The 27,461-nt window shown below is 43.2% G+C and overlaps 2 protein-coding genes across 6 annotated transcripts in view; one reads left to right on the top strand and one right to left on the bottom strand.

Annotated features, from left to right (window-relative positions):
• The window catches only part of NBR1 (NBR1 autophagy cargo receptor), a 29,871-nt gene extending 25,426 nt beyond the window's left edge, over nt 1–4,445 (bottom strand). Inside the window, exons 1-2 of one of the 2 annotated variants that reach the window (XM_054014060.1) lie at nt 4,194–4,445; nt 2,323–2,433 (exon numbers count right to left, since the gene is read on the bottom strand). In XM_054014060.1, coding sequence (XP_053870035.1) covers nt 2,323–2,433; nt 4,194–4,304 — 222 coding nt within the window. In that variant the 5' untranslated portion in view covers nt 4,305–4,445. The remainder of the gene's footprint in view (nt 1–2,322; nt 2,434–4,193) is intronic. The other variant, XM_054014061.1, reaches the window with a different exon arrangement.
• Nucleotides 4,446–5,014: 569 nt separating this feature from the next.
• The window catches only part of BRCA1 (BRCA1 DNA repair associated), a 47,652-nt gene continuing 25,205 nt past the window's right edge, over nt 5,015–27,461 (top strand). The window contains exons 1-12 of one of the 4 annotated variants that reach the window (XM_054014054.1): nt 5,015–5,051; nt 6,462–6,595; nt 8,147–8,246; nt 13,280–13,333; nt 13,687–13,767; nt 14,307–14,395; nt 15,564–15,703; nt 16,735–16,840; nt 17,831–17,879; nt 21,134–21,279; nt 22,637–26,098; nt 27,314–27,399. In XM_054014054.1, the coding sequence (XP_053870029.1) occupies nt 8,167–8,246; nt 13,280–13,333; nt 13,687–13,767; nt 14,307–14,395; nt 15,564–15,703; nt 16,735–16,840; nt 17,831–17,879; nt 21,134–21,279; nt 22,637–26,098; nt 27,314–27,399 (4,293 nt within the window). In that variant the 5' untranslated portion in view covers nt 5,015–5,051; nt 6,462–6,595; nt 8,147–8,166. Of the gene's footprint in view, nt 5,052–5,280; nt 5,300–5,652; nt 6,363–6,461; nt 6,596–8,146; nt 8,247–10,750; nt 10,794–13,279; nt 13,334–13,686; nt 13,768–14,306; nt 14,396–15,563; nt 15,704–16,734; nt 16,841–17,830; nt 17,880–21,133; nt 21,280–22,636; nt 26,099–27,313; nt 27,400–27,461 lie in introns of those variants that run through there. The other 3 variants (XM_054014055.1, XM_054014052.1, XM_054014056.1) reach the window with 3 other exon arrangements.

Raw genomic sequence — 27,461 nt, 5'->3', positions numbered from 1 at the left:
CCACTGCCTGATACTCTGCTCTGTGGGACCACACGGAATCTCTAACTTCATGTGTTTCAGAGTCAGGAAAACGGTTCGATGCAGCCATTCTGTATTTTGCATTAGCCCTGAATGGCTCCAAATGAGCCATAAACACTGGCAGATGTTTCCTACGGTGATAAGTCTTTGAGGGCCATGTATGTTTTCGCAATTATGAAATTTACATAAGCAAACAATCCTTTTCTTTCCCCAAGCAGATTCAAATCTCTCTACTTGACACAAGGAAGAATTACATACGGGCCAGGTTTCTGCAATTCTGAACCTAGTAGAGACAACCAGTGGGGATGGAAGACAAGTGAAAGCTGAGTTTCTTATACAGTAGTTTCCTGAGAAATTGAGCAACTCCCCAGTGTAATAACTACAACCAGTGTAGCATATCAGGACAATCAATGCAGTTGTCCCCAGCAATATACCCCAGAATCAGCACCTTTGAAAAGTGGTCTCAGCACTCCTAATAGAATCCTTCTCTGCAGGTTTATCATTGCAGATAATTTATAGATAAAACGGCAAAGCTCCCAGTTGAGAAACTGCAACACAATGTTTTGGAGCATCTGCCCCAGCACTCAAGTATCTCAATGGAGCTATAGGAAGCACTGCAACTGACTTATGTCCCTCACTCCCAGTGTGAGTAGGAAATGGGAGTACAGACCTGATGGTCCTGTCCTTTTCTGCCCTTTAGAAACATCTGAATAGCTTGTCATGCCAATACAGTATTTTAAATCTGAACTACAACTCCTCCCAGAACATTAAAGTGCAGCTCTCAAGGGTGTTAGTGCTGTTCAGTTCCTGAATACAAGGATGAGAGCTGTGAAGCAGGGCCCTCTCCCAAGATGTATCATTCAAAGATAATAGCCAAGTCTTAGATAGTGATGGAAAGTAGAGATATAAGCTGATAACTGCCCATTATGTCAAGATGCATCTTTGTGAGGGTATGAACAAAAACAGTAAAAAGATGGGGAGTTACTGCAGGTGGAAACGAATTTGATGCATTATTTCTGCTATGGCTAATGGAATTGTGAACTCTCCCAGACAGCTATCCCAGTGAAAGAGTGTAACTAGAAAATGTTGGAAATGCAAATCCAAGCTAATACTTTTCAGCGACCAGTCACCTACCATATGATATACAGACTGGTACAAGTGACTATATGAGTCTACACACACAGCTTATATGCAAGGTAAATACTTGCATCCAAAAGGCAAACCAGTCCATAAAAAACCACTAACATAACAAGCTGATCACTTATGTCAGCAATTCCACTGCACCTCAGAACAAAGATCAAGTTTCAGGAGAACCAGTCATAGCCAAGGCGGAGAACCATTAAGGTATGTCATTTCCCTATATCTATTTTGGGAGGGAAGGGAATTAAGAAGTTGAGGACTAGTCAGTGCATTTGATGGTGGAAAAAGCCTAAATTTGAATCCTTAGTAATTGTTAGTGCTGTGGAAAATAAAAGGATATGGAGACATTACCTCTTACTTTCAGATAAGCCAAATGAAAGATTCAAACTTTCACAAAATATAATTTCACCCCAAAACTAGCTTGTTGCAACCAATTTTAGAAAACACAATCGACGGTAAAAGGGAGCGAGATTGGTGGGGTTTAGAGAGACGAAGAGGAAAAAAAAAAAAAGATGATAGCATGATTATGACTCCCAAGGCTGAAAAGGAAAGGGAGAGAAGCTTCATTTTTAAAGTTTTCACAGATTAATCAAACATAAGAACTTCTCTATGATTTTGAAATAACATAACCAAATTGGATTAGTATTCAAGGCAACTTGAGCTTTAGGTTAAGTTTACTAAGGCCATGTCTACACTGTATCAGCCATGTGCTCCTAGTGTGGACGCAGTTTATAGCAGCAAAGCTGCACTTTTACCATACTGCCACCACTAAAGAAAACAAGATATACCAGTAAAAGTGCAGTTTTGCCAATAGAACTGCATCTACGCTAGGGGCTTCTATGGGCACAGCTACATTAGCCAGAGATACTTCTCTTCACATGCCTGACCAACACGGCTATGCCAGCAGAAATATGTAACATAGACGTAGCTAATAGCTTAATGAAGTCTAGAGGATCTTGTGTTTAACTGCATCAATAAAAGGAACTTTAAGAACTTCTTCACAGTGGCAATTATCTATTTTAACATTCCCTTTAATTTGCTTTTCTCAAAAGAAATACAATTGCCTATATTAAAAATAAATGTTCTTTAATTCCTAGATTTCTATGAAAGTTGGAAAGAGACAGGATAGTATACAGGAACCATGAACACAATTACAAAACTCACCATGGCTTCCACATCAGCCCAGGTAGTGTTTGATGAATCTGAAACCAGGAAACTCTGAGTCTCACCTCTAAAAGTCACACTGAGGTTTACCTGGGGCTCCATGCTGTGGGGCTATGGAAAAAGAAAGACTGTTACCCTAAAATATGTTAAGACATTTCAGGCCAAAGTCTCTTCTGTGGAAATGGAATGCAACTCCACTGACTTCACTGGAATTGAGAATTTAGTCCTTAATATTTACGATTTGAACAAAGAGATTAAAACAACAAAGGTGATCTTAACTGAAATGCCTGCATTTTTGTTTGTCCAGGAATTAACAATACTTTGCCTGTAGAAAGACACCTTTGCTCACACAAAAGACCCAGTTTTCAGCTACACCTCTACCCCGATATAACGCTGACCCTGGGAGCCAAAAAATCTTACCGTGTTATAGGTAAAATTGAACCTGCTTTGATCTGCCAGAGCGCGCAGCCCCGCCCCCTTGGAGCACTGCTTTACTGCGTTATAGCCGAATTTGTGTTATATTGGGTCGCGTTATATCGGGGTAGAGGTGTATTTCTCTTCACAAATTAGCCATCCAACAGAGACTTCAACTGGAGTCTTGGCTCCATGTCAATACTGGAAATTTGCTACACCTCTTCCAACAACTGTTTACATTGCAACCTAGAGTCAGGCGACTAGCAGCAATTCCCTCAGTCCTGAAGGGGCTAGAATGTATTCATGATTGATCACACAGCTGAGTGAGTGCATTACTGCCCTTTCAGGCAATCTCCACACAGCTTTTTTCTGTGCTTCAGGTAACCAAGCTTTTCTGGCACTCTGTTTTTTAGTCAATACATTTGTGAGAAGCAGGAAACAATAACTAGATTTTGCAGAACCTGCATTAACCCCATTGCTGCTAACCTTAGAGCATCAGGCAAGGCCACTTGTGGTCCAGGGGTCTGCTCCCAGGCCATATCTCCAGAGGAAGCTGCCCTACAGCTGATGCCAGCTGTGAGAGGGCTGCCCAACTCCTAGATAGGATTTAAAGCCAAGGCCACTCCTTTCAAACTTGGATGCCCAGAACCCAGCTTTCAGGAGCTGAACAGTCTCTGGGATAACAGCTACCAGAGCTCAGCACCCATGCAAGGCAGAGTGGGTGCCTGACTCCAGGGGCGGATTTGCTGCCGGTGGCCATAACGCAGGCCCGCAGGGTGGCCAGAACGAGAGTGCGGTGCCTTGTCCATGCCTGGGGGCTGAAAGCGGCAAGGGGCCAGGTAGGGGGTACAGAGTCAGCTAGGGGGCAGAGGGTCAGGACAGGCAGAGGGGCAGAGCTGGCCAGGCCCAGAGCCAGTGGGGGATCGGGGGGGCTGGGACCGGGCCGGGCCCCGGGGCCGGTGGGGGGAGGTCGGGGGAGGGGGGAGGGGGGACTGGGACCGGGCCGGGCCCCGGGGCCGGTGGGGGGAGGTCGGGGGAGGGGGGAGGGGGGACTGGGACCCGGCCGGGCCCCGGGGCCGGTGGGGGGAGGTCGGGGGAGGGGGGAGGGGGGACTGGGACCGGGCCGGGCCCCGGGGCCGGTGGGGGGAGGTCGGGGGAGGGGGGAGGGGGGACTGGGACCCGGCCGGGCCCCGGGGCCGGTGGGGGGGGGAGGGGGGGCTGGGACCGGGCCGGGCCCCGGGGCCGGTGGGGGGGGGAGGGGGGGCTGGGGCCGGGCCGGGCCCCGGGGCCGGTGGGGGGCTAGGACGCTGGGACGCTGCCACTCAAGATGCACACCCTGCCCCGAGAGAGGCGTGTGACTGCCCCGAGCACGGGGGGATCCGGCTCGGGGTTCATGGATCGGCCCGGGGTCGGGCGGGGGCACCGGGGGAAGTCACGCCCCCGCTGGGGGTCCTTACCCGCCCGAGGCCGGTCCCGGCAGGGGAGCGGGGCGGTTCAGCGGGACCCCGGGCAGGGGCAGGCTCCAGGCGCCGCTCGCTCCTCACTGTTGTGATAGAGGATCCTAACATGGCGGATTCACCTCATCTGGCCCGCACCCTTTACTGCCGCCCGATTGGTCTGCGCGCCTGCCACTCACAGCCTCCCTCCTTTGGATTGGTCGCAACGGTGAGGGGTGGAGCCACGTTTCTGGGGACCACAACAATAAACAAGAGGGGAGCGGGAGGCTGGATCCGGGGCAGAGCGGTTCCCAAATCCTCCACTTCCGGGGTGAACTGCCGCTGCCGGCATAACGCCCCCTGAGGACGGCAATTCCCGGCATGCACAGCGTCGTCGCCGTCAGTTTCAGCGCCCGACGTTCCCCGCCTCACCCGGAACCACAACTCCCAGGATGCCTCACTCTGACTACTACAGTTCCCAGCATACACCACGCCCCAGAGGGGCCGGCCTGTGCAGTGCACGCTGGGAGTCGTAGTCCCTGTCGGGGCGGCGCGTACCTCCTACGCTGGGCCTGGCTCCAAACATTGCCCCGCTCGGTGAGGGACTCCAGGCCTCGCCGCTCGCTTTCCGCCCGTGACGGAATAAACAAGCCCAAAGGTCACATGGGGCAGCACAGCCAATCAGGGGTTCTCCTACCCTAAGTGACCCTCACGCCCGGGTGCGCGATCAGTCATGTGACTGTAGTGGAGCCAATACGGAGAAACTCTTCTCCCCATGTGACGCGAACTCGGCTGTGTGATTGGCTACTTGGGTGCGGTGGTTTCCTAGGTGATGGAAAGGGCGCGAAATGCCTTCAGCTCGAGTGAGGCGCTTGGCGAGTGAGTGTGCGAGGGGGAGGGGGGCGGGTGTCGGCCGGCGGGGAAGGGAGGGGATGCGGGGGGGGGGGGGGGGGTAATGCCTGGGATGGGGGAAAGGGAAGAGGGAATGTATGGGGTAGGCCCTAAGCTAGCAGGGCTCGCCGATGGGGCGGGGCAGGGCGGGGGAAGGGGTTCGGCCTAGCTCGGGGGTGGGGTGGGGTAGGGGGCCCCAAGCTGGCCTAGCTCGGGGGTGGGAGTGCAGGTGTGGGGTAGGCCTCAAGCTAGTAGAGGTGGGGCAGGGCAGGGCCTGGGGGGGTTAGGCCCTAACTTGGCAGGGTTCAGGTGTGGGATAGGTTCCTAAGCTGGGAAGGCTTGGGGGTGGGGGTGCATGCGTGGGGCAGGATGAGGGGGTAGGCCCTAAAATGACGGGGCTTGTGGGTGGCACAGGCCTTGGGGTGCAGGCCCTAAACTGTCAGGGTTTGGGGGTGGGGGTGCATGTGGGGGGCAGGGCCCTGGGGGTGGGGGTAGAGCCCTAAACGGACAAGGTTTGGGGTGGGGGGGGTGTGTGTACAAGGCAGAACCTCTGGGATTAGGGGCCAAGCTGATGCAAGGGGTAGGCTTGATTCTGGCAAGGTTTAGGGTGGGGGACATGTGTGGCGCAGGATCTGTAGGGATAAGCCCTAAGCTGACAAGGTTTGGGGGTAAGGGACATAGCGTGACAGGGCCCGGGGAGTGGGGTGCAGTGAGTAGGAGCAGGAGAGAGCTCTGGCTGGGGGAACCATTACACTCTCTTGGTTTGGCTGCCTGGGCCTATGGTTTGTCTGAGGAGGACCCCCACTGTTGTGGTTCTGGGGTGTCAACACTCTCATTCTCTTTAAATGAAGGGCTGCTGTGATTACCCTTGGGCTCTGCAGTTTGCTTGCCTGTCTATTCCTCCTTTCACCTGTTCTGTTTGTGAGGACAGTGCTAGGCTGTCTGCCTCTTGCTCTCGGTTTCAGTGTGGTTGATTCTCCCTCGTTTTTTTTCTGTGTTTACTTTTGTCTTTGCTTCAGTGTAAATTTAAGACATTGCTGCCCCCACCTGTCAGAGCTTCAGAACTGAGTCTATGCAATAATCCCTCTTAAGTGAAAAGTCTCATACCTGGAAACTGCCATCCTTGAATAAGGTGGCACAGAGCGTCCTTTTGGTTCAAAATCTAGATCTGATCGTTCAGGCTAACACTAATCCGAGCTTCTGCAAGTGCCACCTGCTTTTGCTGCTGAGTGCTCACTGTGACTATATCGTGTTTTGTTTCTGGTCTCCAACTGCACATCATTTGAATAGCCCATACTTGTAAGATTTAAACGGAGTTCAATCAGTTTTGATTTGTGCACTCTTAACCTGATACCCACAACTCCAAAAGCTTATTTTATTCCTTGTGTGATCTAATAGGTTTTCTAGATTCCAAGTCTACTATGTCAGCCAAGAGAGTATAAGAATTCTCATTCTTCAGACGTATGATGTGCATTGCCACTTGCTCAGCCTCAGACAACCTATACTGGAATCATCAGCAAACAGCAATAAAGGTAGCATTAATTATGTTTTTCTCCCATTAGAATCTTTGCAGTGGCCTCTCTAAAGTATTTCACTATGTAGTATTTCATTTAAAAAAAAAACTTTGTAGAAGGGTGGTGCCCAGAAGCCACACCTGAGATGAGGACCCTATTATGCTAGGCACAGTGTTTACACATTGTAAGAGACAGTACCTACTCTGAAGAGCTTATGGTCCAGATGCTCAAATAATGGGGAGGGGTAACAGGCACACAGAGGTGAAGATCCATTTTGTACTTCCTTGCATTTCATGTGAGCAGCAGAGCAGTTATGTACACATAGGGAATCATTTCTAAAGATTTTATGCCAGTGGCTAAGGGACTACCATTATCAGATAATTTCTCATGTTTTCTGCAAGTTAATGTAAGAAATATTAAATGTTTTATGTAAATCTATTTAGCTTTTCATTAGTTCTGGAAACTGTTCATGTGCAAGGCCCCGATCCTGGAAGCATGAGTCAGTGGAGCTCAGGATTGGCCCTCCTCACAACTAAGGGTATGTCTACACTGCATTTTCCTCAGTAAAACTTTTGTCAGTCAAGGGTGTGAAAAAAACACACACCCCTGACCGACAAAAGGTTTACCGATGAAAAGCGCTGGTATGGACAGCGCTTTGTCAGTGGGAGACGCTCTCCTGCCCACAAAGCTACCGCCCCTTGTTGGGGATGGTTTTATTTTGTCGGCAGGAGAGCTTTCTCCTGCCGACAAAGAGCAGCTACACTGTGTACCTTACAGTAGTATGGCTTCAGTGGCACAGTTGTGCCGCTGTAATGTGCACAGTGTAGGCATAGCCTAAGATGCTTGTGTCGCCCTAACCATTTCCTGCTTTGAATATTACAACCTCCTCCTCTTGTGCACCTCACCCATTTCTCTTCTGTCCAAAATTCAGTTGACAAAATAATTTCCTTGTTAGCTGCTATAACAGCATTTTCCCCACAACTCTGAAAGCCCTGCACTTGTTCACCAACCCTCTGCATATTAAGGTCAAATTCTGGCCTTCAAAACTATGAGATTCAGTTCCTCCCTATATCTTTAATATAGTCTACTTTCATGTTCTCATCTGTTCTGTCCACCAGTGATGCCAGCTTTTGATTTCTCACATAAATCTCTGCTGTTTTCTATGCTGCCTTCTGTATCTAGAAAACTCTGCTGAAGCCTATTTGCTAAGGCATCACCCTCACTGCATTCAGGTCCCTCCTAAAGACTCGCATCTGCCCCAAAGCCTCAAAGAAATAAACTAATTCATATTTTAAATGAAAGATTGAAAAAGAAGTGTACATGAGTTCGCTGAGTCGCCATATGATCTTATTTCTGTTACTTTGCCCACGCTACTCTATTCCTCTAGTTTGTGGTCACCTTGTAATGTCAAGTCTATATTCTCGATTGTAAACTCTTTAGAGCAAGGATCCATCAAATTCTCTGAGGAGCCTAATACATGCTACATAGTACATATGAATGTAGTAATGTTCACATTGCAGGCAAATGTGAATGAGATACTATGTGCCAGAATAAATTTATTTTTTGTAGATTGTGTTTGGAATTGAGGAATGGACTCGTCTGTGGCTGCCATTGGAGATGTGCAAAATGTGCTTTTGGCTATGCAGAAGAACTTGGAGTGCCCAATATGGTATGTCAGGGGAATAATCTGGACTTCATACTGCACCGGGGTGGGCAAACTTTTTGGCTTGAGGGCCACAGCGGGGTTCCGAAACTGTATGAAGGGCTGGGTAGGGAAGGCTGTGCTTCCCCAAACAGCCTGGTCCCCGCCCCCTATCTGCTCCTCCTACTTCCGGCCCCTCAGACTGCCCTCCTCAGAACCCCCGACCCATCCAGTCCCCCCTGCTCCTTGTCTCCTGACCGTCCCCTCCCAGGACACCCCCCCTGCCATGCCCCCGGGACCACCCATCCAAACCCCCCGTCCCCTGACTGCCCTTACCCCTATCCACACCCCCGCCCCTGACAGGCTCCCCGGGACTCCCACGCCTATCCAACCGCTCCCTGTCTCCTGACTGCCACCTGGGACCCTCTGCCCCTTATCTAACCCCCCTACTCCCCACCCCCTTACCATGGCTCTCAGAACACCAGGACTGGCTGCTGCGCCGGCCAGCCGGAACCAGCCACGCTGCCGCGCAGTCTAGAGCAGCGGGGCAGGTGAACAGCTCTCGCGGTCGCGCTGCCCGGCAGGAGCTTGCAGCAGAGCGCTGGCAGCACGGCAAGCTGAGGCTGTCGTGGGGGGGAGACAGTAGAGGAGGGGCCGGGGGCTAGCCTCCCTGGCTGGAGCTCAAGTGCCAGGCAGGACGGTCCCGCGGGCCGCAGTTTGCTCATCGCAGTGAATTATGACAAATTGTTTACTTTTTTTTTCTTGTATTCAAACACTACTTACTCTACGCACAGCCAAAGCTGGGGCCATTTGGAAAATGAATATTTGGGTTTTGTGAGGTCCAAGCTTTCTGTATCTCAGAGAGCTTATTGAGAAAATACTTGCATCTGCTCAGCTCTAAGCATGAAGAGTTAAAAACAGCACCTGGATACATGTAACAAACAGGTGTTCTAACAAATCCTGCCTTTATTAACAAGGAAGCATGAACCTCCCTTAACTATTCAGTAGTGGGGAAAAAAGCTGGAACTGGCTGGATCCAAGTGCTGCTTGTGAGAAAGCCTGGATCCAGCCTGCTTATCTCTACACAAGGTATATAGTCCTTTAAAACAAACAGGATGTTAAAGCTAGGAAATTCAGAAATTCTTGATGAATTTAGGACAGACTCTTAATTTCTAAGAACCATATATGTGGTAGATTTTGCATTTAATAGCAAATAATTCACGGATGAAAGGTCTGAGTTGAGTTTTAAACAAGCTTAACATCTAGCTTTTGCCCCGGTGACTAGAAAATTACTTGGCCTAACTGCAGTGAACATGTTATAGTGTGATCTCTTTCATTGTAAAGCCACAGTGTAGAAGACTCTATATTCTTTGACTAGTCAAATGTCATTGTACTACCTCTTCTGGAGCATTTAGGGTGTAATAATGCTGGTGCTTCCTTGGTGAATCACTGCATGATTTGTTATAATGACAATAAATAGTGAACAATTACTCAGAGAGAAAATATAATCCAACACAGTTGTCAAGGTTTTGCTTTCAGGTTTGCCTGGTGCACATTTTCTACTATGTTCTGTTTCCCATATGTGTGTGGAGCTCCCTAAGGGACAGTAGAATATCTTGTGTGAGGGGAGAGTTTTGTCCAGTGCAACTTTCAACTCTCATTGATGGGAGAACTCTGAGAGGCAACATGGATTTGATTCTTAAAGCTAACAGCATATTTGCTAAATAATAAACCATGGAAAAATGCTTAAGAACCACTATACTAGAGAAGCAGTAGACGGCAATATTAAAAAATACTTCTGGGATTTTACAACAGTTACTAACCTCTCATGGTAGTAATTATAAAGTGAGCAAAAAGCTATGGATACTGTGGAAGTTGGGCCCATGTATTTTGCATTTTCATGAGAATCTAAGTCATAAAAGTGTAATGTTCTTTCTTTATTACTCTAGCAAGTTATCAATTTTAAAAGTTAGGAGACTCATAAAAATTAAGGATGCAGGAATGAGAGTTAATGCTGATGCTGCTTTTTTGGCTACGATTGCTGTAGATTTTGGTATTAGCAATTATTATTTAGACTGTTTTGCAGCAGAAACTGCTTTATTTGCTTTGACCAAGTAAAAGTCATTTTGATGTGGCCTTTTAATTGAGTCATTGTGGTACTTGGCAAAGTTTATATAGCATGTTTTTCTTCTCTATATTATTCACTGAGGTTCATTGAGCTGAAATCCATTTCTGTGGCAGCTGTTGAAGACGAATGGTAGCAGTGAACAGAAAATACTTAGCCTGTTCTTACATGCTGCTAATTTCTGAGATTCTGGGATTCTGAATGATCTGTTCTCCTGATGTGGATACAAGAACTGTGAAACCCTTAAGGGTTTCGCAACATGACTCGGCCTGTTAACACCATGCTTGCCTAGATGTATGACCCTTTATCTAAATAAAGGGGAATTTTTCCACATGTTGAAGGTAGGTTGTACTTGCTGATTTTAAGATGGCTAAAGCATGGAAACTGTTGAAGTAAATCCATTAGGAGCATATCTCAAAACCACAACAACAAAGGATTCAGGGTCAAAAGTGAGTTAATATTTTGAAGCCTTTCCTGTCTAACATGTTTTAAGAACAGCTAAAGAGTTAAAATGACTCAAGCCAAGTTATTTACTGAATGTTTCTTTCTGCACCAGGTAGATTTTTGCTACTGTAATTCCCTACTGCATGTATTCGTTTTATTTTTGTACCGAGGCTAGAACAGATTTGACTGTTTTGACCTTGTCTGCCCATGCTCACAAGAAATGTACGATTCCACCTGGTGTGCCATAACTTGGTTTTGAAAGGTAGAGGAAATGGAATATAACTGTTATACTAAAAATCACAGTGTGGCAAAGGACTATCCCCAGTGGAATAGTTTTTCTAATCCCTTTGTGGTTTTCTTTTGTTCTTACTTCTTTCCCTCTGTCCTGCTTAGAAACTTATTTCATATCTTCCCTCTAGTGATGGTTGCTTGTCTGTGGGAGTGGGGGAGGGAAAAGGTGGGTTGGTGGTAGGAGATCTTTGAAGTCCTTACTTCCTATTAAAACATAGTGTGTATTGGATTTTTGGATGGAAAACGGGGGGGCTTAGTAATATCATTCACTGATTGGGCTGGTCCTGTCTTTATGAACCTTCACCAATCCAAAGATGGGTGTGTGAATGTTCATTATGAAACATGTCCTCCTGAAAAATAAGATGCTGAACACAGTGCGATGAGCCATTTTAGTAAAACATGTGGCAGGGGAGGAAGTGTCTCTCTTAGCCTGTTAGTCAGTGTTCGTAAGACAAACTACAAGAATGGTTTCAATCCTGTTTGGTTTTTATTTATTTTGTGTTGAAATTTTCCTGTGTGCTGAGTTTGTTTGCAGGATGTCTGCCTGGTTTGGGTTATAAATACTGTGCTGGAATGTAATTATTCCAGTTCTGTGATATTAGATGAACATGTGGTACCCTAGCTAGAACTTGCTTCGCAGTAACATTGATTTCTGCTCTATGTGCTGTATCTCGAAAAGCAGTAGGGTTGGATCCAAGTAGGAATTGTCTGTCTGCTTCAGAGCTTTGAGTTAATCTAGCCAAGACATGAGAACCATCATAATCATAGTGCACATTTTGAGGCGTTTCCAGCATGGTGCAGTCTCTATTAATTAAAGTTGCACAACTGTACTATTCAGTGCACAGTTTAGGGGTGCTTCTAAGTAGCATCTGCAAGTCACATGTACTAGGAGATTGGGTCCCATCTTAACAGGCTAGAGGAATGCTGTCTAATTGGGAATGAAGCTGTTGGATATAACGCGGTAAAGCAGCGCTCCAGTTGGGCGGGGCTGCGCACTCCGGCGGATCAAAGCAAGTTCGATATAACGCGGTTTCCCCTATAACATGGTAAGATTTTTTTGTCTCCCGAGGACAGCGTTATATCGGGGTAGAGGTGTACTACTATGTCAATTCAAGGACTCAGTCCTTATCTTCAAGACACTAAATGGTTTGAGTCCAGGATATTTAAAAGATCCCCAAAACTCTAGGACGAGGACTGCAGATGAAAGCGCTACTTCTCTGGTTCAATGGAACGATCCCCAGCAAAGATAAAGGTCATTTGTGCAGGAGACAGAACTTTCACGGGAGGGTCTATCCAAGACTGGAACAGACTCCCACAGGGACTAAGAACTACCACAGCCATCTCCCCCTTCTGCTCTAAATGCAAGGTTCACATCTTTGACCTTGCTTTTGCTAATGTAAACACACAGCACAATGTACATATATTAAATTGATACAAATAAATTTTTAAAAATAGAATAAACCACTCCCCACACACAGCTTCTCACTGGGAGAAAAACAGAAAAAGAGAATCGCACATGACCGATACTAATCGTATCACTTAATGCACTTCTGGAAAATGATCCTATTGCAGTGATGAGGGTCACATAACAACCTGAGTAGAATAGAATTGGTATAGGGAAGGCTTGTATTCCCAGTGTTTCCACCAGGGGTCAGAGTGGAAGAGGACATCTTTTGTAGCTGCAAAACAACTTGTCCCTTGCCATACTGAACTGGCATCTCCAGAAAGCATACCTTTTAGGTAGAGAGGAAGGAAGAAAGAAATGGCTTTAGAAAAACTAATACTGTGCAATAGGCTGCACAACTGGAAAAGTCACCTTGCCTGGTGCCCAAACAAAAATTATGTTGAATATAATATAGCCCACCTTAACTGATTACTCTTGTTATAGTTAGTATGGCAACACCCATTTTTTCATGTCCTCTGTGTGTGTATACATATATGTATGTATATTCCTACTGTATTTTCTACTGCATGCATCCGATGAACTGGGTTTTAGCCCACGAAAGCTTATGTTCAAATACATTTGTTAGTCTCCAAGGTGCCACAAGTACTCCTCATTCTTTTTGTTGAATATTCTGCTTTTCTTGGCAAAGATTATGTATTTTTTTCTAGTTCAATGAAGTTTTTGCCTTTCTTTATTTATTTTTGCTGTATTGTCTTTTCAAATGTATAACAGTAAATATTTTTTTTCCTCTTTCAGTTTGGAGTTGATAAAAGAGCCAGTCTCAACAAAATGTGACCATATATTCTGCAGGTGGGCCTCCAAACTTCTTCAGCACATAGTGCTCTCTGAGCATACTCTCTCCCAGCAATGCTAATGGAGTAGACTACTTAATAAATTAATGATTAGCTATTTCAAGAGAAGAAAATCCATTCCAGCTGAGAAGTAGCTGCAGCTTCGGAGACCATTTCAGAAGCAATTTGCTCAATTTGGTTTAAACTCTGTAGTAATAATGTAGGTACTCAGCTTGACAATGACAGATTTGTACAGATATGAGGTTATCCTAGCAAAGTGAAACCTATCAAAATGGGTGCAGCTTTTTAGAAAAAACAATTTCTTCTGTTAAAATATATTACCAGCATGATTTTTCCTCTTTCTTTTAATAGATTCTGTATGTTTAAACTTCTCAGCAAAAAGAAAAAAGGCCCAGCTCAGTGTCCACTGTGTAAGACTGAGGTTACCAAAAGGTAATGTACTCTGGGGACCATGGCATTGGATAGAGAGAGAGCAGATGGAACTCTAAAACAGAAGATCCTGTTTTGTGCAAATGTCTTCGCCAATAAGGAACAAAAAATTGAAAGAGTAGAAAAATAGGAAGAATTGTCTCTTAGCGTTTTCTGTGACCATCTCCAAAACAGCTGTATGGTTCAGAATCTACTCTTAGGAAATGTTTGTGCTGTAAAATATCTCAGATTTCACCATTGTTTAACCATAACAGGCAGTTTCTATGCTAAAGCTGCATTAGAATAATTAAGTATAAAATTGTAAGGATAATGTGTACCACCTCTTGGTTTATTCTGAAGTGAATAATGCTTTAATTACAGTAATACCGGCTATAGCATCTTGGGGAATTGAGCCTCTGCTCCTCGGAAACAGTTCTTAGCACTGCCTCATTTTCCACATACCCGGTTGCGTCCCCCTCCTTACTTAGCTCAGATTTCCAGGGAACTACTGGTAACTTACCCATGTCTTCCTCTTTGACACACATCTGTTGTTTTTGTTTCAGAAGTCTTCAGGAAAATCCAAGATTTAAGCAGCTAATTGAAGGGCTACTGGAAACTATCCATGCTTTTGAACGTGACACTGGAATCAAGTGTAGGTATTGCTTGTCTCCAAGGGTCTGCACTCATGGTAAACTTTTGGGCTTTTGTGTCAAATTATATGTCCAATGCCATAGTCACTGTGTAAAACTCCATAGGGTGGGTTTTTCAGAAGTGCTTAGTTATTTAGGGCTGTAAGTTGTAAAGAAACTCACCCAGGCACTTCTGAAAATCCCACCCCAGGACTTCGAGGACTGTTCTGTGTGTGGAATGACTACGGTATCAGACCATATTTTCAGTGTTCATCTGAGATATGTTTGAACTTGTTAGCTAATTTTAATGCTATAACCATATCAAAAGTCTTATCCTGCTTCCTCTCTTTCCGCTGCCCCCAACTCCTCTTACTGTGTCTTTGCTTGCTTCTATTTATTTTTTTTAAACTAAACTGTGATATAATGAATTTTTAGCCTAATGAGACTGAACTGTGAACTGCACTAATTACATCTCTCACACAATCATGTTATTCTGATATGAAACGATCCTTTCTAGCACCCTGGAACTGGTAGACTTTTAGATGCAAATTTTTGTTCATATTTTGGGATAGGGCTTTTTTATGGGAAGGTGTTTTGATATATGGAGTTGGACAGTTCCTCTCAGGTTTTTTTAATTGTTTTGCATCACTTTAAAATTACTAGTTTTAGGCACTGATCCTGACGCTGATCCATGTGGTCATACCGATTTGCCTGGGCAATCTGTTTTTAAGATTGGGGCTTCAGTAAATTAGTTTGTAAGGAATTTCTCATGAATCTAGGTTAGGGATAGTTTTGTAATGTAAAATTAATGCTAGTAATTTGTTCACTGCTAGTCTTTAAATCAATAACTTTATCTTCTGGGGCTTGGAGCATTATGTACAAGATACAATTGTATCTTGAAGCTCCCCGACTTAAGCAAGGCGTTCCGTTCCAGAACGCCTTGCGTAAGTAGAGTTTTGCGTAAGTCGGGAATGTACCTTCGACAATTACGCGCAAAAAAAAAAAAGGTGCTTACGGAACTTCTTCCGTAAGTCCGGATTTCTGTAAGTCGCGTTTGCACAACCCGGGGAGCGTCTGTACAGGACTTCTGTTACTGTTGCAAATGATGTATTAGTGTCCAGTTCATGGTTATTTAACGGTTATGGTGGAAGAAAGTTTGTTTCCTAATATTTTTCTTCTATCGTTTCTCAGTTTTAAACAGTCAGGATTTTTCTAAAAAACCTCTAGAAACCAATTCTACTGAGCTCCTGTGGAAGGAAGGTTCCATTATCCAAAGTAAGGGCTACAGAAACAGACAAAAAAGAATTCAAGAACAAGAAAATCCTACCTTGGTAATTTTTCTCTTCTATTTATTTTTAATCTCTCTTGCATCTGGAATATCATCTGATGGCTAGTGATTTAGGAATGCAACTCTGAATTAATTTAAATGAGCCAAAATCCTTATATTGTGTTGGTTTTTAAATGACTATTTGACTGAAATAACTCTCCTTAAAGGTGTTGGTTGAATAAAAGGGCTTCATTACTTTTTATTATGCAAGCTTGTAATAAATTAATTATTGCTGAAATTACTGCTATGAGGTTTTTTTCTACTAATGTATAAAGGCGAATCCTAATTGAATAACTATTAAAAGGACATTGCAGGCTTTAAAAAAAAAAATTATAAAAGAAAATTACTTGACATTGTAATAGCCTGTAATAACCTTGAAAAATAAAAACTTTTTCAAATGTTGCCTGTCCACTTGCTTCAGTGTATCTCCTGTGAGAGCTGACAGTAGCATGAGCGTCTGTTGGATGTTTTTTCTGCTCCTGTGCAACTGGTGGTGTTGGGGGAAGAACTGATTTTTGCAGCAGAGCTTTAAAAAAAAGTTGTTTAGTTTACAGTCTACCTAAACACTGGCCACTGTTTAATTTTTTGGTAGTAAAGTGGTGAATTTGAAGAAAATATTCTTGGCTATTTATAATCAAAAAGATATTTCCCAAATGGGTAGTAATTTTTTTGGAGCCTAAGCTCGGTCCCAGGACCCATTAGGACACTTGTCTGATCTGTCAGATATTGAATATAATCCTATGCTAAATGTGGCAGAACTGTAACAGAAATGCTTTGAAATGTTAAATGACTAAAAATTACATTTCTGCTTTTACACCAGAAGCATGTATATTAATTGCAGAATACTCTCAAATCAGTTAAAGCCACTCTCACGAACTGCACATGTTTAAAGTTCTGTACAGAGTCTCCAGATACAAACATTCACCCTTATGCTCCATAACACATCTGACTGGCCTACAGATTATATAATTCAGCCAGACGGGCTTACTTTTGTTTTTTGCAGTAACCACTTCCTCTGTACTCTTTTATTGGCAGGAAGCTAATGCTGGTGCCCAGGTTGCAGACAACATGGTCAGGAGGAGTTCCCTCAGAAACAAAAGGCAGAAATGTGAATCTGGTAAAGCAGTGTACATCGAATTTGGTAAGAACCCCTGTGTGTAAATGTACTAATCTAAAGCGTAATAATGCTTGTATGGCACCTTCTTCCTGTGCATCGCAAAGTGTTTTACAAGTAGTTACCTCTGTTTCATACACAAGAACCAAGGGGACATTTTAATTGTATTGGGTGGGAAATTCAAAACTGATTAAATACTTTTTCAAACAATGTGTAATTAAAATATGAAACTCACTACCACAGGCAGTCTGTGAGGCCAAGAACTTAACAAGATTCAAAAAGGATTGGATAGTTATATGTATTTTTAACAAGTCTGGATATTCTTTATATAATGATGGTAATTAAACCTTGTGCTTCAAGGTTTAGGCCAATCTCTAACTGCTAGAGATCAGGATGAGACCTAATGTTCGGGGCAGACTATCCCACATCTGCCTACTGTGGGGGTTTTGACACCTTCCTCTAAAGCAGCTGGCGCTGTCCACTGTCAGAAACAAGATACTGGACTAGGTGGACTTCAGGTCTGATTCCATATGACAGTTCCTGTGTTCCTAATTAATTTAGACTTGCACCATCCTTGGGAGTGCGGAATTCTCCACTTATAAAAAGGAGATAAACTGAGCCACAGAAGCCTGAGCTGGGATTCAAATATAGCCAGAGCTCCCGACTTCCAGTCTCCTGCTTTAGACACTAGCCGGTGCCTTCTGTATTGGGTAAAAAATTAGAAACTCAAATCAGAACTTTTCTTTCACTAGCTGGCTCCGTATAAAAAGCTTTAGTACATTGTTTTGTGCTGGGGGCAACAATGTATCTGCACAGAGAAATTACATCCAGTATAAATTGCTGGCATGATCAAGATGGAGTTCACATAGTACAAGCTGAAAGAACTTAACTGTGGAAAAACACCAGGGTATAAGTGCTTATGTGAATACAGCGCATTGAAACCATGACAAATCCTGGTTTGCTTTTGGAATCTTTTCAGCCAGAATGCTAACAGCTGATTTGTTTTTTTTTTTCCAGGATCTGATTCTTCTGAAGATCTTCTTTTTAAAAAAGCAGGTGGTGGTGGGTAAGTAAAAGAGAACAATACTTGGAATGTGGTTGGTATTTTCTAGTTTAGCTCATTTAACTCCTCCCTGTTGGGTCTTAGAGCATCAGATGTGCTGCAGTGCTGTCAAGAGGGACCTACAGTCTTTAGCGGTGCTAGGCACCTTTGATGGACTTTTCCAAATAGATGACAATGCTGTGGTAAACATTATTCACAAAATGTGTCTGAAGACATGTTTACAATTAAATCTAGTTTCTAGCCACATTCTGCACTCCCTTGACAGCTAACATTAGTGTCCCAGGATTCACATCCATAAGTCACTATGGAAAATATTACACTTTTCACCAATTCAACCTTCATACATTTCCAGATACCATGGTTTTTCCACACTTTCAAAAGGGAAGCCATTCCTAGTCTTCCAGTTTCTTCAGAGTAGCCTCCTTGGTTGGATGTATATGATCCCAGATAATTAAATTCATCTACTGCCTCTACAGCTTGACCATTAATCGTAATGTCTGCTTGTATCATGTTACTGATCTTGGCAACATATATGCATTTCATTTTTGCCACATTCAGGAATAGTCCATATTCCCGATTACATGTTTTTACAGGCTTCATTATTCATTGCATTGTGTCCGTGGTTGCAGCAAAAAGTGTCATATCATCAGCATATCTGTGGTCAGTTAAGACGTGTCCACCAATGGAAGCTCAGCTCCTTCCACTTTTTCAAAACTTTCTAGAGCTTGAATTGTAATAAATTTTGTGAACACGTGGAAAAGACTTGAGGGGAAAATGCACCCTGGTCTCACACCCTGCTCAATGGAAAACCAATCGCTGCTTTTCACACCGTGGCCTGTTGTTAACAGAAGAGACTTGCAATAAGTTTAATTAGATGCTTTGGAGTCTCCGTGTCTGCCTGTATCCTCAGTGATGGTTGTTTCAGATGGCATCACGTGATCAATGGGTGTTTATACTCCTTGGGTTTTTCAGTGATATAGATATTTGCGAATTTGATCCCCTGTGTCTCATTCCTCTCTGAAATCACATAGTTGTGCTGGTAGTTCTGCTCCTATCGTACTTCATGGTATCCTGAATTATGTAGAGAAGCACTTTGCTCATGTGCGATATCAGGGAGATGGTACAATAGTTACTGCATTCTGTTATATCCCTGTTCTTTGGCAAGGGCAGAAAGATTCCCTTTGTCCAGTTGTCCAGCCAGTTTTTAGTCATCCATACATCATTGCAGATTTTCCACATGAGGTGAATATTGTGGACACCAATTGCATTTAGCAATTCTGCTGGTATGTTATCCACCCATAGTGCTTTCCTAGGCTTAATTTTCATAATATAACACCCCGCTTCCTCTCAGGATTTATGGCTTCAGCTCTGTATTCTCTTCTCTGCTCTCATGTATAGTAAGTGGTTCTGATGAAGCATATAGATTGGCACGGTAATCGCTCCCCTTGCATTTGATATCATCATCTTCAGTAAGAACTCTGTCATCATAATCTTTTATTATGGTTGGTCGTGGGGAAAACTTTTTAGTAAGGGGACTGACCGCTGGGAGAATAGCTTTTGTAATATTACTGCCTTTATAATTCTCAAGTTCCTTGCATTTTGCCCTATTGTGTTTATTCTTGTCATAAGAACATAAGAATGACCATACTGGGTCAGACCAATGGTTCATCTAGCCCAGTGTCCTATCTTCCGACAGTGACCAATGACGGATATTTCAAGGAGAACAAAAAGAACAGGGCAATTATCGAGTGCTATAACTCCTGTCCTCCAGTCGCAGCATCTGGCAGTCTCCTCTAGTCTGCCTTTGAATCCATCTGCTCAATTCCTTGTATTTTCTCCTGCATTCTTCAGTCTCCATGCCTGTCTTTCACTCTGCATTGTGTTTTTTGCCAGCTCAAACACCTCCATTAACTGTAGTGCCATCTGATGCTGGCTTTTCAGAATGTGTGGTTTGGGGGCTTTTAGCATGATCGTTTTTCATTTTATCCCAGAGTTTATTCAAGTTGTTCTCCTCTTTCACCTGTGATAATGACTCAGATGCATTCTTTACAGAAATCATGTAGTTTTCATTGATTTTGGGCAGGTCCAGATGTAGTGGACCTGCCAAACATGTTATGTTATCCTAAGTTTTAATTTTATGTTTGAGGCAAACAGTTGATGGTCTGACTCACGATCTGCAGTCAAGAAAATCTTCGTCCATTGGATGCTTGATCTCCAATGCCCTTGTATCATTACATGGGTGATCTGGATCTTTGTCACACTGTCAGGTGACCTCCATGTCTATAAATGTCTAGATGTTGGGTGAAGATGATGACTGTAGTGACCTAGATAATTAAACAGCAGAATGCAACTAAACACCTTCCTCTCTCATTTTGTAAACCCAGATCATTGTTTCCCATTACTTCTTTGAGAGCTTACAGCTCCAACTTTCTCATTCAGGTCTCCAGTTACAAGGGTGATGTCTTTACTTGGTGTTTCAATGGGTGTCTTTTCAAACCATTCATATAACTCATCAGCTGCATTGTCATCAGCTGCTGTCGTAGGAACATAAACCTATATGATCAATGTTAACTGGTTTATCTCAAAGACAAATTCTGATTATTCTGTTGCTGACTAGATTATGTCCAAATACGTGCTTGGATGTCTCCTTGGATAAGATAAATGTAACCACTTTTTCTCACTTTCACAGAGCCTGCATAGTACATGGCATACCCATCCATCATCGTGAAATGGCCCCTGCTATTCCATTGCAGCTCTGAGATTTCACATATTTCTATCTTACATCTTTTCAATTCTTTGGTCACAATGGCAAGCTTCCCTTCGTGCACAGTCCTCATGTTCTAGGTTTCTATTCTGATGATTCATTTATGAAGGTTCAGATCATTCTTTTCCACGGTGCAAACATCAGGTACTGTATTTTCCAAAGGATTTGGAACAGCATAATCATAACCACAACAGTTCGTTTTCTCTCTCTCTGTCTGTCTATCTATCTATCTATCTATATGAGACAGTGAAAAATCAGGTGCAAGGGGGGGAAAAGACTTCAGAAACAGTTACCCCTACTCTGAGGGGAGCTGGGTTGGATGAGAATGAATCCTGCAATACGATGTCTTCAGAGGAGCAGAAATAATAATTATTATTATCTGGTAAATAATCTTTGTTTGCTGTTGGGTATAAAATAGTATTTTCTGATTATGTCAAAGCATTATTGCACTTGTGACTACATGGATTTTCTTTTTCACAATCCTTCCGAACAGATTGGGAGACAAAGGATTTCAGACTCCACCTCAAAAAGGAGAGTGTGAGGAAGAACTAAAGTATGCTGAGAAGGAAAGTGAAAGTCCATACAACATGTGGCCTATCAAGTCAGATACAGGAGAAATACTCTCGTCAGATATCTTAGGTATGTGTGATATTTTTGTGCCAGATAGTACATATGGACAGGAAGGAAGTTTGAAATTAGAGTGTTAATTTTGGCTTCCTATAAATTAAAACTTTCATTTCCATGTTTAGGTAATGTGCACTCTCAGTACTGTACTGAATTCATTGTTGTTGATGACTTTGGCTAGAGTGTGTGTAGTTACGAGGCTAGCTGTTTACAGGTTAGACACACAAAAATGCTAGGCATTTGGTTGTCTGTATCAGACTTATTAGCAGATATTTAACTGTCTGTATGCATGGAAACAGAAAAATGAACTTGTTTAAGGTGAAAACAAATTCTTCTCTGCATGGGTTCCTATATCACCCTCATCACAGTAGTATCTGAGTACCTTCCGATAGTGCATTAAGCATCATGGTGAATATATGTCACATGGGTTCAGTGTTTCTCCCATCCTCTTCCCCATATGGAGACTACTGTGTGCAGTGAACTATATTGGTAGGGTTTTGTTTTTGTTTTTAAATTAAAGAAGACAAGTTGAAAAAGTGCGTCTTGCACTTGGAGTGGAAAGTGGTGAGGTTTGTGATGGGCCTTAGTTCCGGTGGGAGTTCATTCCACAGTCTTCGAGAAGCCTCTGCCTCCTGCACAGATGAGCATTACCCGTATGGGAAAAGTTCCATTTTACCAGGGCAGCAGAGTAGTCGACCAGAATCCTCCTCCTGGAGCTTTAGTCATGTTTTAGGTGTCCTGTGCTCAGGCCAAACAGCACCTTGAAGATAAGGACAGAGACCTTGAACTTGATTCAATCCAGAGAAATTTCAGGATTTTCAGGGGTTAGTGAGGCTCTTTCATGCCTGTATAATCAAACTACTCACAAGCAGTTCTGCCTTTCTTTTGCTGGTGAACTTTCTGTTAGTTCCAGGTATTCAAACAAAGACTGCTTTTGTAACTTACTCATACTGGTTGTCATAATTATATTTCTAAACATGTTTTGAAGGATTGGAAAGACTCATTGTAGTTTAAATGGAATAACGTGCCCACCTAAAAATGCAGAAAAATGAATGACTTGGTGTTAATTAGCCTTTGAAGATTAGGGAATAGGACAGTGTAGAGGGAGTAACAACAACTCTGAAATTAAGTATCCTGGAAAAATGAGAGATGAGCTAGGTCTGGAATAATTAAACAAAAGATAGCTAGTGAGTATGATAGTTGTACCTGAGTGTGCATGTAGGTAGGTTTTTTTAAGCTATAACTAGTTTTTATGAATAAAATTAAAATTCAGCGTATTTGCAAACAAAATATTAGCAGTTAAGCACTTCATTATTCCTGTGTATGCAAACCCTGAGGTGCTTAACAGCTTGTAAGTCTTATGTATTTTCAGGTGAATGTGGTGTCTCAGAGGAAGACAGCAAAGGCACTGGGAATGGCATTGAAGACTTAGAGGCTGCTCAAGTGAATGTGACTGACGGTCATTTAAAGGAGAGCCAGGGCATTTCTGCTTCAAACTCACAGGCAGAGCAGTGTGACAGAACAGCCAACTCCAGCTCTTTACTGAATGAGGACACAAGTTTATTCCACAGTGCAGAAGAAATGGATGTTGGGGAAACTCGATTCAGTAGTAAAAACAAAGAGTCTGGCTTAGCACACAGCTCAGAAAACCAATTAGATAAAAGCAAGAAGACCGGTAATGGTGTCCAGCATACAGATGCTGTAGAAACATGTCAACCTGAGAGTAACTCCCTGCATGAAAGGGAGCCTGCTTCGGAGAGTCTGTTGCAGCTCAAGACTCTTCACGGCAATCCTTTGAGTCAAGTTTCCGGGAAAAGACTGAAGAGAAGCATTCAAAAAGTCAACGAGTGGTTTTCTAAAAGCAATGAGATGCTCTCTTCTAGTTCCTCCCAGGATGCTCCTGCTGGGGCAGCTGACACAGAAGATGGAGATTCATATTTATCAGATAGAGAGTCCTGTATTTCAGAGAAGACTGACCTGATGGTAAACCGCTCGGAAGTTGTGGTGGGATGTGAAAATGACAGGAGTTTGTCAAAATCAATTGTGCATAACATTGAAGATAAAATATTTGGGAAAACTTATAAAAGAGAGAGGAAGTCAACCCCCCTAGTCCACACGAGAGAGATGCCACGGAGTCCAAAAGTGGAAGATGTTACTACTGAGGTGAAACCCTCAAATAATTCTGGAACAAGTAAATTAAAACGGAAAAGAAAGACTGCCTCTGATCTGCAGCCTGTGGACTTCATCAAGAAGAGAGACGAAAAGGATCTAAAGAAGCACTCTGAGGGTGTTAATCAGTGCCTTGTTAGTAGAAATACTGAAAGGAAAAAAGGTGGTGAAGGTTCCACTGTTGTTAATGGGAGTCCCATGGGTGTGAAAAATGGGGACAATATATCAGCAGAACTTCCTCTCCGAGAGGGGAAATCCATATTGAAAAATGATACTGAGAAAGTAGCTTGCAACAGCACTGATAGAAAGCCAGCACAGAATACCTGTGACCGAAAGAGTACTAAAAAAATGAGAAGCTCACAGACAAAAAGAAGCAGACATTCAAGTAGGCCCGTGTGTGCTCTGCAGCTGGTAGTGGATAGAAACGCAAGTTGCCCTGATCAGACTGAGCTGCAGATTGATAGCTACCCAAGCAGTGAAGAGCCAAGAAAAGTTGATTCAGAAAAGAAACGAGTCAGACGCAGCAGGAGGCTTCAGTTACTGACTGAAAAAATGACAAAAGAAACCAGGAGAAGAGGTGAGCCAAATGAGGGAGCGAGAAAGCATGCCAGTGAAAGCAAAGATTCCCCCTCTGGATTACAGAGGAATGTATTGGTCCATGTCCCTGAATGCAAAGGCCCTGATGAGCAGCAGGATGTACCGAACCATACCAAACCTCTGTCAGACACTGATCTGAAGAGCAATGACTTGCAAGCAGATAAAACACGCCCTGATCCTGAAAATTGTTCTGACAGTATGCAAACTGGAAAGGGCCTCTTGTATGTTGAAATGTCAGTGGAGGATTTAAATGCTTGTTCTGTTGTGCCTGATACAGATTCTCAAGTTAGCGAAAATCAAGGCAGCCATTCACTCCTGCAGCCTCATTCCACAAATGTGGATCAAGCTGCCTGCCCAGTGCAGAATTTGTCTGAGAATAATCAGTGTGCTGCCATCGAGCCTAAAAAGAAAGAGTTGTGTGCGTGTTTACCCAAGACCAATAGACATTGCACAGAAAATGACTTGGAAAGGTTCAGAAACCCAAAGTCGCATGAAGCTAAAATCATTTCAGAGTTGAACACAGAAACTGAAGACAGTGAGCTAGACACACAGTACCTCCGAAATATGTTCAGACATTCAAAAAGACTGTCATTTACCCTTCATCCTAGTCCAGTGAAGGAATCAGTGACAGAAAGCACTGCTTCTGAAACGCTAAGGAAATCAGGTGCTACCTGTGTAGAATATAGGCATAAAAATAGAGACTTAAAAAATGAACCTCCATATGTTAAAAAAACAGTGGGCCTGGATGAGGTTTGCGAGAGAGAAGAACCTAAAACGTGTGAATCTGCTAAAGGTATTTCTGGGCATAGTCCAGGAACTCACTTTTCCAGGGACACCGACTATGGACATGTTAGTGGCGATGGCAAGACTGTTTCACAAATTCCAGATCAAGTGCAGTTATTCTCCCCACCAAGAGCAGCCACAGCCAAGATTAAGAGTAGGGGCAGACTGCAAAAACGAAGACAACCAAAGGAAAAGAGAATTTCATCTGAAATGGTGATAGAAAGTCAATTAAGTGAGAACCTAAACAAAAGTAATGGAAGCCTAGGTGACCGGAGTAATATAGAAGAGCGAATTTTCCAAATAACTGATTTAAGCACAGTTAATGAAACAGGAAGCAATCAAGGAGTAAAAGCTGAAGAAGCTGAAAACAAAGGGCCAGTATTAAATTTACAGCCCAAACCAGTGCTGGTATATCCTGTAGTTTGTCAACAAAGCCCTGCTGAATTTAGCAGCAAAGTAATTGAAAAGAATAGTTATGAAGGGGAATGCAAACAAGTAAAGAGTGATGAAGAACAAGTATCCCAAATTGCCAGCGTAGGTGTGCCTGAGTGCTTAATTTCAGAGGAGACTCTGGAACAATCCACTGAAGATACTAGTGGTTTTCCATTGCTGTCTGAGACCCCTGATGGCTTATTATGCTCTGCTGGTGACGTTAAAGCGAACATAAGCATTTGTGAAATTGATAGGAAAGAAATTTCTGCTGTATTTGTTAAAAAAGGTCAGAATGCCTCGTTAAGAGAACTGGACAGTGGCAGCAGTAGTTCTAAGTCTAGGTCTCAAAACTTTGTTCGGGAACCCAGAAGACCGGCCGGGAAATTGCAGTCCTCCGAGGAGGATTCTAGTGAAGATGAAGAACTACCATGCTTTCAGGCATTAATATTTGGCAAATCAGCAAGCACACCATTGCAGCCTACGGAACAGATCATATCTACGGTAGGGTCTTCATCCCCGGCAGAGATTCTAGCGTTGCTGAACCATAGCAGTGGCAATGATAAAGCTGTACAGAAAACGCCTGGAGTCCTCTCGAGAGATACATGTGTTTCTCCAAGCCAAGAGTCAGAATGCTCAGTTAACTTATTTTCTTCCCAGTCCAACATGTCAGAAGATTCAACCAATAGACCACAAGAGTTGAAGAAGCCCGTAACATTTGCTCCTTGTTCCAAAGAAATGAGCAGTTTCAATGGAAGCAGAGAAGCTAGTCCAAATGGTAATGAAGAGCTGACAGGAAGAAAAACTGATTTGGAAGATGGACACCAACGAGACCAGAATGTGCAACCAAATTTAGGTACAAAGGAAGATATCCTTGCTCCAATTTATTATTTGTATTACTGAATACTTAGGAGTCCCATTGTGTCAGGTCCTGTACAAACACAGAACAAAAAGACAGTCCCTGCACCAAAAGCTTACTATCTAAGTAACGTGCAATCAAATCCGAAGTATACATAAATTATTTACTTTTCTGCATTTTTGTTCGTTTTTGTTTCCTTTTAAGTTAAATTCTCATACTAATTCTTAGAGCAAAGAGGAAACTACTAAAATAGAGCCTGGAATTAATTTGGCCCCAGCACCTGTTGACTAAAGGGTTGAATTTCATATAAGAATTGGATTCCTGGATCTGCTGACAAAACTTCATTGTTAGTTCTAAGGTGGTTTTCCCAGAAAAAATATCCATTGAAATGGAAATTGATATCTTTTGTTGTTCAGCTCTACATTACTTACTACTCTAAGAGAAGTTTTAAATTCACAGGATAATTATTATTTTTTTCTAAAGATGCTTGCATAAGCTATTCTTAGGATACAGACTTAAGGTAAAATTTTCAAAAGCTCTTAAGTTCCATTGATGATAAGTGAGACTCAGGATGGGCATAACTAGGACTCCTACGTGCTACAGTAATAGAAAGAAATAAATATTTTTCAGAAGTGCCCAAGGGACTTAAAAACACCAGTCCCATTGGGAGGGACTTGTGATCTTGCTACTTTGACGCTTTAGTACAGGGGTCGGCAATCTTTCAGAAGTGATGTGCCGAGTCTTCATTTTTTCACTCTAATTTAAGGTTTCGCGTGCCAGTCACACATTTTAACGTTTTTAGAAGGTCTCTTTCTAGAAGTCTATAATATGTAACTAAACTATTGTTGCATGTAAAGTAAAGAAGGTTTTTAAAGTATTTAAGAAGCTTCATTTAAAATTAAATTAAAATGTAGAGCCCCCCAGACCGGTGGCCAGGACCCGGGCAGTGGGAGTGCCACTAAAAATCAGCTCACGTGCCGCCTTTGGCACACATGCCATAGTTGCCTACCCCTGCTTTAGAAGATCACTCCCTTAGGAATCTAAGTCACTTCTGAATATGGGACTTTTGCTCCTGAGTAATCTAGGTGCTTTTGAAAACATCACCCTTAATCTCTTCATTGTGAACATACACTGATGGATCCTGTGGTGAGTGAGAGATGTTGTTGTTGTTGTTGTTGTTAACAGTACTTATATAATCTTCCATTTTTCAAGGTGAAGCATCCGGATATGACAGTGAAGCCAGTCACCCAGGAGATTCTTCTGGACTGTCCTCCCAGGGTGAGATCCTTACCACACAGGTAGGCAAGTTCATGCACTGAGCTCTCTAACTGCTTAATGCACTTTACAGATATGGTTGGAT

Source organism: Malaclemys terrapin, chromosome 25, assembly GCF_027887155.1.
Source record: "Malaclemys terrapin pileata isolate rMalTer1 chromosome 25, rMalTer1.hap1, whole genome shotgun sequence".
NCBI classification, from domain to species: Eukaryota; Metazoa; Chordata; order Testudines; family Emydidae; genus Malaclemys; species Malaclemys terrapin.
This window is presented reverse-complemented; position numbering and strand designations above follow the sequence as displayed.